The sequence below is a fragment of the Cyprinus carpio genome, chromosome B15 (genome assembly GCF_018340385.1).
Source record: "Cyprinus carpio isolate SPL01 chromosome B15, ASM1834038v1, whole genome shotgun sequence".
Lineage (NCBI taxonomy): Eukaryota > Metazoa > Chordata > Actinopteri > Cypriniformes > Cyprinidae > Cyprinus > Cyprinus carpio.
The window spans coordinates 25487755-25499550 of NC_056611.1; the positions used below are offsets into that span (position 1 = coordinate 25487755).

Here is an 11796-nt window from a genome sequence, read left to right on the forward strand (position 1 = left end):
GCAAATTGTCCCGAAAGCAATTGGATCCCATCAGCACTGTGATAAAACCAGAGTTATTGATCTGTGAGAGCTGATATAGTGAATACATCGGCCTGAGTCACAGACACACGCATGTGTGATGCTTCTGCTGCCATTAAACATGCACACGTCACACACACTTCTGTATATATGCCCTCTCAATATATTTTAATCATCTGATGCAATGAAGCCGCTCTTGTGCAGTTGATCAACTCGAACCAGTGTTATCTTAGCACTGACATACTGGAGTTTTTGTTAATATTTTGAATTTGTAATTTTTATATTTTCTGTTTTCACTTTAGCTTTAGTTCTTTTTGTATTTTTTTTAAATGCTATAATATATTAATTTATTTGCTATTATTTATTATTAAGGTTTTTTTTACACTAAAATAAAATGAGAAATGTTTCCCTGGTAGTTACCTGGAAGAAAAAAAAAATTATATTTAATTTCAGTTAATGTTTATTTTATTTCAGGTAACATTTTTTATTGTTTTAGTTACCGATAATAAACTTTAACTTTCATAACCCTGACTTTTTACAAGTAGATGGAAAAACAGGTAGAAATGTGTTGGTTTATACTCAGAAGGTCATGTCTAAATGCCTGTTTACTGAGTATTTATTGGTTATGTCTTCTTAAGTGAATGTAATAAATACTACCAATCAAATATTTGGATGTTTCTGAAAGAAGACTTTTCTGCTCACCAACACTGCATTTATTTGATCTTTTTATTATTTTATCCTCAACGAAGCTGCTTTTTTTTATTACAATTTAAAAGAACTGTTTTCTATATGAATATATTGTAAAATTGTATTTATTCCAATGATGCAAAGCTGATTTTTTAAAAACGCCAACATATCTTAATTATTCCTTAATTTAACCTGATTTCCTGCAAAAATAACTATATTGTGATAATTATCATAAAATGCAGTTATTCATATTGTGATATAAGATTTAGGCCATATTGCCCACCCCTAGTTGTCATACATTAAATTGTTGATGATTTTATTATTCTTGCATTGTTAAAATCTTTTTTCTTTCACACTCAAAACACAGTCAAACAGTTATTAAGTTCCAGACAAATGTGAAACGACACACACACACACAGACAGAGGAAGCTGTGGATTGATTCTGGGTTTTGCTCTCAGGGCTAAAGGTTATTGGTGGTGATTATTTTCACTAATGTCATTACGGTCCTCCGTCCTGAGACACAGAGACACAGAGAGCATCACGCTACACATACATCACAGCACACGTGTGTATTGTGTGTGTGTGTGTGTGTCACTCTCAGCAGTCACATGTTTTTACACTGGAACTGGTGTCATATAGTGAAGGGAGTTTGACACACTTTGAGTGACTCGATTCACTATAAAACACCAGCTCTAGTGTCTTTCTGCATAAATATTACAAATATACACAAACGCTGATGAAAACATGGTTTTGGAATCTGATTCTGTTTGTTTCTGCCTCTTTCTGTCTGTCCGTCATGTTTTCTAGTTTCTCCAGGAATCATTTTATCTGATAAATGATTGTGTACAGATTTCTTGCAGCCAAGTGTGTTTGTGTAACTGTGTGTGTTTGTGTGTGTGTGTGTGTGTGTGTGTGTGTGTGTGTGTGTGTCATCCTGATGCCTTTGAAATGTTACACCTCCTGAAGGACAGTGTGTGTACTAAACGTCACGGGATGCTGTGTGTGTTATTTGTCTATGTTTTAGAGACTGACACACACTGTGAATGATCTAGAATTGACAGTAGGTCATCTTGATAGAAATACTTCCTTATATATGTGCTTTTCTTTTTGTGCACTCATTTTTCTAATCAGTCAGAAAGTAAGCAGTCCATTAAAAAATAGGGGAAAAAATAAATATAACGCATAAAGCACACATAGAGACCAAACCACATCTCATCTGCTCTGAAATTGTATTAACTAAATCCAAAACCTAAATATATATATATATATATATATTCTTAAAAAATTAATAAACTTTAACTGAAATAAAAATAAAAAAAAAGCTTTTATTTTATCATTTATCATTTTCATTTAGTTTAATTTGATGTGCAAAAATAACTAAAAAAAATTAACTACAATGAATGCATATTTCATCTAAAACGACAGGGGATATTTATTTATATTTCATTTATATTTATTTGTATTTGCTGATTAACACATTTCGGTCATCACTGAACATTTACTGAATTTAAAATGTTCTATTTTACCTCATATTTGTGATCGTTGTGTGTTCTTACTGGTGTGTTGTTTTGTTATCTTACTGTGAACAAGCAGTTGTAGTTATGTTAATTATCTTTATTACATGGCAGATTAGCTAATTATTTAAATTACTATAGTTGATAAATGTATCTTTATTAAGTATGAGTGTTTTATCATATTGCTCTAGCTGCTGTTTTATAAAAGCAATAAGAGAGGTGCTGTGCATTACTGTGATTTTACCACAGTTTATAGACCTGAGCATAGAAAGCCTGAAATATAAAAAATTTAAACTGTGATTTCCAGGCCTGGAAATGTCTAATTTTGTTAATCTGTAAGATATCTCATCGTGTTATCAGTTAACAGACTCAATTTACAAGTCATTTGTTTGTACAGTCTACTTAATAATATTTTGAGAAGTAAACAAAAGTTTGTTTGTTTGTTTTTAATGGTAAAAATGCAGTAAGTTTTCTGTTAGGGTCAGTGTGTGGGTTAGTGTATTTATGACTAGCTGTATATAAAAACAAAAGATGTCTATGGAATGAACCCATTTAGAGAGCTGAGTAAACGTGTGTGTGATGCTGTTACGTTTAAAGACAACTGAATGATTGTTTGTACGCAGCTCAACACAGATAACACAAACATATCTGCTGTAATGACGTCTGATGATGATCACACACTCACACACACACACACACATGCACCGGTTGCCATGGTGAGCGTGTGTTATCGTGCCGCGTCTCTGCTGGATCTATTCTAACCTGATTTAGTTGCTCCAGCGTTGCAGCAGCGTAATGAAATTAGTGTGTGTCTAATGGTGCAGAGAGGCCCTGTCTCGCTCTCATCTGTCTCTCTCTCCGTCATTCTGTCTTCCCTCGGTCTTTGTCTTTTATTTTTTAAAAGCGTTTGCTCTCGTCCGGTCTGTCTGTCCTCCTCTCATTACCATCTGTCTGTCTGTCTAGAGTTAATTATTGTCTGTTTTTCTCCGCAGCCATTAGGAGGAAGGAGAACGGCTGGTACGATGAAGAGCATCCCCTCGTCTTCCTCTTCCTGGGCTCATCTGGAATCGGTAACTTCTTTCTCTTCCCAACAATATTAAGCCTCTCTTTGGAGAAAAAAATAAGCATGTGTAAATTCAAATCTCGGTTTGTTTTGTTGTTCATCCAGATGCATAAGCGTGTTTCTGTTCAAGTAGTCACACAGGAGTTTTGTAAAATTCTCCGATCTGAAGTGATGTACAGTCTAATATGAAATTCATAGACGCGTTTATTCACCAGATCTGTCATTTATGTGTCGTCAGACGTGGTGATGTGGAGTAGGACAGGCCTCTGGCGTGATCTACTTCCTGCAGTCACACTGTATGATTATTTACCGCACATCACTCGACTTCTTTGTTTCCGTTTTTTTTTTTTTTTTTTTTTATGCAAGACACTACAAGATGTCTTCTTTTAGACTAGTGGAAAGAAAACATCCTGCATCCACATTTAAGTTTTTATACAGTTTAACTACTGTATTTGCGTCTGTAGATTTCAATTACAATGCATATTAATACATGAACAGGCTGTTTTCTTGAATTTGTTTATAGACTTCAGCAGCTTTTACACACACCAAAACTTAGAGTTTTATTCCTCTCTATATTCTGAAGGCTTTTACTGAAGGGTTTGTTGATATATCATTCACACGGATTTCTAAAAAAAAATTTTCCCTAAAAACATCGCAAAAATGTGTATTTTTAAAGGTTATGAATTTGTTTCTCCACTTCAGCAGCACTTACATACACCAAAACTTAGAGTTTCATTCCTCTCTATATTCTGAAGGTTTTTACAGAAGGGTTTGTTTATATATCATTCACACTGATTTATTTAACATTTTATTGCGAAAAACATAGCGAAAATGCATTTTTTTCTGTATATTGGTGGTATTTTCTGATTTATGGAGTGATAAAAACAGATATCTAAAATCCCCTCTACAAAAACCTTTACCTCTAATATGTCAATATAATCAAACAAAATTTTTGCACCTGGCATTATCTGGCGTTCAGATTTATTTTCTGGAAATTCATGCAAATTATTTAATATTTAATTCAATATTGCATCATTTTTATATTACAAACACAAATTAATACAAAACAACTATAATGTACTGTGATTATTAAGCTGTGGAAAATATGAAATCTATTTGTTATGTAACTGTTACCCTCTTTACCTGCGCTGTTTCAGTTTAAATGAAATACACTCAAGTTTTGATCATAAGCATAAACACACAGGGACTCACTGAGACAGTCTGGAGTCATGAGTGTTTGTTTCTTGTGCTTTGATTGATGAAGAGACGTGTTTCTTATCGCCAGCGGCACGTTTGATCACTCGCCATCAATATTCAACAAGTCCCACTACTTACCATATATGCGTTTATTAAAATTCATAAGAGCGATATTTACTCTCACAGACTACATTACCCTGAGAGAAGAATGAAGGGAGGAGGAGATGACGGACATGCGTGCCACGAGACGCCAGCAAAATAAACACACGGCATGATCTCTCTCCCTGACTGGAAATAGTCATCTTGTCTCACAGAGAGACCTCATGCTGATGTTGCGGTCGTGTCATAATGAGTCAAAACCGCTTGTGTCTTCGTCAAACTCTGCCGGTCACGTGACCGCTGTGATATTTCTAGCATTTCTGGTTTTATTGTATGATGAAATTAATTGCATAGAAGCAGATAAATGTTTGACTTTTTTCTGCAGGTAAAACTGAGCTGGCAAAGCAAGTGGCACGATACATGCATAAAGACATTAAGAAGGTCAGTCAGTAAATAAGCCACCTTCTGAAATTATTGGCTTTTCCTGAAAGGCAAATGACAAGATTCTGTCACTCTTTTGTACAGGGTTTCATCCGGATGGACATGTCTGAATTTCAGGAGAAACATGAGGTGACACACACACACACACACACACACAAAAGTCAAAGTCTCTCAGTATCTGGTTTTGAAGGATGTTCAAAAAGAAATGCAAATGTAAAATCACATTGTCCATACTGAATGTGTATGAATCAAACCTCAGACCTCAAGGGGCTGATGATGTCTGCCATTAAATGAGATGTGTTAGTATTCCGATTTTTGAACTGAATTGCTCAGTAACATGACATCAGTTGATCTGAAAGAGAATTAGAAGACGGTAGGAGGAGGAAGTTTACAGCAGGGATTCCCAATTATTTTTGTCAGCCAAAACTTGTTTACAGCCAAATATATTTACAAATATTTACTTGACATCCCATCATAGATTTCAAGTTAATATTTTATTTTTATTTTTGATATTAATAATATTATATTATTAATGTTAGAATTTACATCATCTTTTTGTGTTTCATTTAAATGTTTGTTTTTATTTAAATTATTTTAAAATATTATTTATCTTAATTTGACATTTTTATGATTTTAATTACGAGTTGTATTTTAATGGGGTTTATTTTTTAAATTTGAAAACATTTTTGATTTAACAAATTTTTTGTAAAGTGCTGCTTCGTTTTTGTTTTTTAAATGTGTTCATTTTTATTTTGCATTTTAAGAATACATTTTTGTATTGTTTTTATTTAAATATGAATGTATATTGTACATTTGTCTGAAGTAATTCATTTTTGTAAGTGTTTTATTTTGATAGTTTTTATTTGACTGTTGTTTATTTACTTTGACATTTTTATGATTACATTTTTTGTCTTTATTTTGAAATTATTCATGTTGATTTCACATTTTGTGATTTAATTAATTTTTAGTAAGTGCTTTATTTGGATTGCTTTTGTTTAAAAATTATTTATTTATTTTGTATGTATATTTTTTTTTTTTTATGTTTTTGAGAAAATGTGATGTGCTATTATATGTTGTGTGGTGTATGTGAATGTGTATTGTGCTTGTTGTGTTATGAATTGCATACAGTAATGTTGTGAAGTCTGTTTCTGGTTTAGCCGGAGCGGATCTCTGCGCTCTGAACAGAGATGCTCTTCTCCTGTGATTCTCCTTCATAAGCCTTTTAGTCTCGCTGTTACACAGTGACCTTAGACTGAGCCTAAACACACACACAATTCAATCACACACTCTTATTGTATTGATAGAGGACTGTCACTGTCACTCAGCTGGGCTGGATGAACAGTGTGTGTGTGTGTGTGTGTGTGTTTTGATCTAATCATTGAGTTGATCCCCTCAGAGGTCAGATCTGCCCAGTTCGCATCTTCTTTGTCTTTCATGTCTCTCTCAGGTGGCGAAGTTCATCGGTTCTCCTCCAGGATATGTGGGTCATGAGGAAGGTGGTCAGCTGACCAAACAGCTCAAACAGTGTCCGAACGCCGTGGTTCTGTTCGACGAGGTGGATAAAGCTCATCCAGACGTGCTGACCATCATGTTACAGCTCTTTGACGAGGTACAGATTCACTTCGTTAGCAAATTCAGAGTCATTTGTGAGAACAGACAGATTTAGTACCAGAATATGTGTCCCTGCAGCACAAAAGGGGTTATCCAGTAATGGTTTGTTTGTGTATATTTGTAGCAATACATTGTATGGGTCAAAATTATTGATTTCTCTTTTATTCTAAAAATCATTACGATATTAAGAAAAGATCATGTTCCATATTTTGTACATTTCCTACCGTAAATATATCAAAACATAATTTTTGATTAGTAATATGCATTGCTAAGAACTTCATTTGGACAAATTTAAAGGCGATTTGCTCAATATTTAGATTTTTTTGCTCCCTCAGATTCCAGATTTTCAAATAGTTGTATCTCACGACAAATATTGTCCTCCTAACAAACCATACATCAATGGAGAGATTATTTATTCAGCTTTCAGATGATGCATAAATCTCAATTTAGAGAAATTGACCCTTAAGACTGGTTTTGTGCTCCAGGGTCAAACATAGTTGTATATTTAACTTTATATAAAGAGTTGTGTGATAACATAGCTGATAGCTGTGATAATAATTAGGATTAGGATTATTTAATAATATTGGTGTTTGTGTGTCTCTGTGGTTCAGGGTCGACTGACTGATGGGAAGGGGAAGACGATCGAGTGTAAAGATGCCATCTTCATCATGACGTCTAATGCAGCTAGTGATGAGATTGCCCAGCATGCATTGCAGCTGAGAGAGGAAGCTCAGGAGCAGAGCCGCCGGCGTCTGGCTGAGAATCTGGGTGAGCAGTTACACCCGACGTTTAACTTCACGTTTAGAAGGAAGAGGCGTTTGATGACCTGCTTCTGTTCCTGCAGAGGATGTTCAGAAGAGCGAGAAGATCACCATCTCCAGCTCCTTCAAAGAGCAGGTGATCCGCCCCATCCTGAAGGTAATCCACCGTCCTCGTGTTTCTCAGTGATTGGTTGCTGGTGTGTCATCGGACGATCTGATTGGTGCTTACAGGCTCATTTCCGACGGGACGAGTTTCTGGGGAGGATCAACGAGATCGTTTACTTCCTGCCGTTCTGTCACTCTGAACTCATTCAGCTGGTCAGCAGAGAGCTCAGCTACTGGGCCAAGAAGGTGAAGACACACGAAACACAGAAACCGGCCGATCCTGTGACTTTAAACACACACACACACCGGGATCAATAGCAGCCTGCTGCTCTGACGACTGTAATCATATTAGTGAAGTTAACATGTGGTCTATTCATAAATATTTAAATACGTATAAAACTTCATATCTGTCAGGCGTCTGCCTGCAGGGACAAACACGCTTGTTCAAGACCTTCAGTCATACATCAGTGTGTGTGTGTGTGTGTGTGTGTGTGTCATTTGAAATATGTTTATACAAGCATTTTAAAAAAAAATCTATATGATCTGATGTGTTACAGTGAGAAAAATATCAAGCTTTGATGTTAAACAACATGTTATTTGATATCAATCGTATTATAAATATTATTTATTTTTATAATATAATTCTAAATATATTATAAATTATAATTATGATTAAAATGACTATAGATAAATATAAAAATATATATATATATATATATATATATATATATATATATATATATATATATATATATATATATATATATACATACACATACACACTAATTAACATAAAATGTTGTATTATAGTGCTGTTATTATATTATAATAATCGTAATATATTTTTATTAAATAAATATATATCTTATAAATAATTAACTTTGATTAAAAATGAATATATATATGTATTTATTTATTTATTTATTTATTTATTTGTGTATGTGTGTGTATATATACATATATAGTAATAATTATATAATGATTATTAAAAAGTATGTATATAAATATAATGCTATTACAATTATTACTTTTTCATAATAATATTTTTTATAATATAATTATGCATTATAAATTATAAATTAAGTGTGATTAAAAATTACTATATATATATATATATTTTATATATATATATATATATACATAGATAATGTATAATGTGTGTATATATATATATATATATATATATATATATATATATATATATATATATATATATATATATAGTAATTTCTGATTCGAATTATGATAAAAAATAATATAAAATTTTGATAACAAATAATATCGGATTTGCTTTGGTGTGATGTTTTTGTTTCAGGCCAAGCAGAGGCACAACATCACGCTGCTGTGGGAGCGTCCCGTGCTGGAGCTGCTGGTGCGAGGATATAACCTGCATTACGGCGCGCGCTCCATCAAACACGAGGTGCTGATCAATACCTGCTAATCACTGATCAATACTAGCAGTCAATACCAGCAGTCAGAATGAGCTGAGCTTCACAATCCTGAGCAGCACTGATAATCAGAAATGATTATTGAATCAGCATATTAGAATGATTTCTGCCACGCCCACATCTCCTCATCCAATCACGAGCCGCTGCACAGAACCTAGTCCCGCCCCACATTTGTTTCTTTGTTTCACTTGGATGATGATGTGATGCTGCTTCTGTTACATTGTGACGCTGAACAAACCAAACCTGTTTACATGTCGATCCGTGTGATTTGCATTCACTAATAACATTACTTTTTGCAGTAACTAGTAGTGCTTTGGCACAGTGTCTGTCAAAGGAAGTGGAACTGAAAGCACGATGTGCTCAATCTCTTCATCAAGTCTGTTTCAAAGTGAAGCACACACTTGGTTCAGACGATCAGCTGCTGATCCGGTGTTTTCTGTCTCAGAACGCTTCGTTCACACTCAATGAATGCAGGCAGCTCCTTTATTTCACCTGATTTATTTACAGTGCAGTTGTTGTACAATATGTCTATTACTGTCATTATTATTATGTTGTAATTAGTTTGTCTTCCTCAAACAGCAGTGTGAGTGTAATTTAGACTGAGACACTATCTCACGAATAAAAAGAGGCTTGAGTCTCCTTTAAAGTTCAGCTACAAGTCAATAAGAACATGGGTTAAAGCTCTTCATTCTGACTCTCAGAGTGCAGCAGATAGAATCATTTCACTTTAAATTCTTCATTTGTCTTTGTTTTTTTTAAATAGCACAATAAATATGGTCTCGTGGACTTCATATCAGAAAATAATTGTATCTTGAGATATTGATATCTTTGCATCCCCAGTAATATATTGTGTGTGTGTGTGTGTGTGTGTGTGTGTTTGTTTGTGTGTGTCTCTGTGTGTGTGTGTGTGTGTGTGTCTCTGTTTGTGTGTGTGTGTGTGTGTTTGTGTGTGTCTGTGTGTGTGTCTGTGTGTGTGTGTGTCTATGTGTGTGTGTGTGTGTGTGTGTGTGTGTGTCTCTCTCTGTGTGTGTCTCTGTGTGTGTGTGTGTGTGTGTGTGTGTGTGCACAGGTGGAGCGGCGGGTGGTCAATCAGCTGGCGGCTGCGTATGAACAGGAGCTGCTTCCGAAGGGCTGTACGCTGCGTCTGGTCGTCGACGGAGGACAAGAGAAGGATGGAGCTCCAGCTCTGCGTCTGGAGGTGGTGGGTGAAGACCGCACCACCCGAAAACTGGACATCCGCCCGCCGCTGAACCCCGAGGACGTGACACACACCCACCGACATCACTGAGTCTCACAGACAGCAGCTTCAGTGCAGTAACGCTCACACACACACATCAGATTATTGACAGAAACATAAACATGACCTATGCAGACATACTCCTAACATTAATAACACACATAAATCCCAGCGGCTTTATGATGTTTGTAATAATGCAGATCTTCATCACGCTTCCAGAGCGTTTGTCACATGTACAGACATAAAGATGTGTATGTTTATGGAAGTTAAAGTATATGAGAGAAAGTCATGTGATCACTAATGTTTGTTTTCACCAGCAGGACGCCTTCATCAAAGTCTATTATATAGTACTTTAAAACACAGATATTTAGTTTTAGATTAAATTGTTAATATGAAATCTAAATGGAGATGATTTGTGTTTCTGTGCTGATTGTAAGTGATTCATCAAAGAAAAACAATAACACTTTACAATAAGATTTGAATTGTTAACATTGCTTCACTATATGGCAATGAAAAATTATTCTAAATATTATATATATATTTGGTTACACTTTATTTTATTGTGTAATTATGCATTTAAATACTAAGTAATATTAATTAAGCGCTTGTATTTGCTATATGCTTAGGGTTAGGTCTTGTTGCATGTAATTATGCATAATTCATTGTTATTACTATTGTAAGTACATGCAACGTAAAAGTCAAATAAAGTGTGACAAAAGATAACAAAGATTGCTCACTGTTAATTCATGTTAATAGATTAACTAATGTTAGCAAGTGAGAGCTTATTGTGAAATGTTACTGAGAAATGTCTGAATCACAATCTGATGTCATCGATCAGTGTCATCCACATCAGAGGAAGTTTTGTCTTAAATATTCAGTTATGCTTTGAATGTATGTAAAAGTACAGAAGCAAAGTGGTTTGGCATGTTGATTTTAACCACACACAAAAAACTACAGTTTGTTATAATTCAAGTGATCAGAAGAGAAAGTGCATCGATGAAGTCCTGAAACGTGAGGATCTTCAGGAGCTTCAGTGTGAAACATCAGTGTTTGTTACAGGTTTATTTACAGGTTTAACTGCAAATCAAATTTGTTTTTTATTCTTATACACAAAGCTAAATAAAGTTGAGAAAGTCAAATGGCTGTTCTTTGACCGTGTGCTGCGTGACGGGTTTAGTTGAGGAATGTCGTGATCTCTGCGGGTCGTAGTCGAACGCGATGAATAATGTTGAGAAAGTGGAGTCTCTGTTCTTTGTTTGGATGTTTGTGTGTGTTTTTTTTTGAGGGATGTGGTGATCTCTGCAGGACGTAGTTAAGCAGCAAGAACTCTGCATCCTTCTTTACACATGTAGGGACTCACTCACTTCCTGTGGGGATGAAATTAGCATCGTAAAACAGAGCCCTGCTGCACACCGGACCTCCCACAACACACACACACACACACAATTTAAACTTGGCACAATTATGGTCAGTCCTTTCAGTGATTACAAACTTGCGTTCTCAGTATTTTGAATGCAGATGCTGCATTAATATCAGTCTGCTCAAATCAGAATCATTCACTGGAGTCTCTTGAAGAACTGCAGGTGGTTTGGGGTTTGTTTAGTTTGATTTAAT

At 34.9% G+C, this 11796-nt stretch overlaps 1 protein-coding gene across 1 annotated transcript in view; it reads left to right on the top strand.

Moving 5' to 3' along the window:
• Positions 1 to 11321, top strand: part of LOC109053235 (caseinolytic peptidase B protein homolog) — a 37174-nt gene extending 25853 nt beyond the window's left edge. The window contains 9 exon segments of the mRNA XM_042740009.1: positions 3213 to 3290; positions 4965 to 5020; positions 5105 to 5149; positions 6468 to 6629; positions 7243 to 7399; positions 7476 to 7549; positions 7624 to 7743; positions 8813 to 8917; positions 10015 to 11321. Coding sequence (XP_042595943.1) covers positions 3213 to 3290; positions 4965 to 5020; positions 5105 to 5149; positions 6468 to 6629; positions 7243 to 7399; positions 7476 to 7549; positions 7624 to 7743; positions 8813 to 8917; positions 10015 to 10233 — 1016 coding nt within the window. The 3' untranslated portion in view covers positions 10234 to 11321.
• The last annotated feature ends 475 nt before the right edge of the window (positions 11322 to 11796 follow it).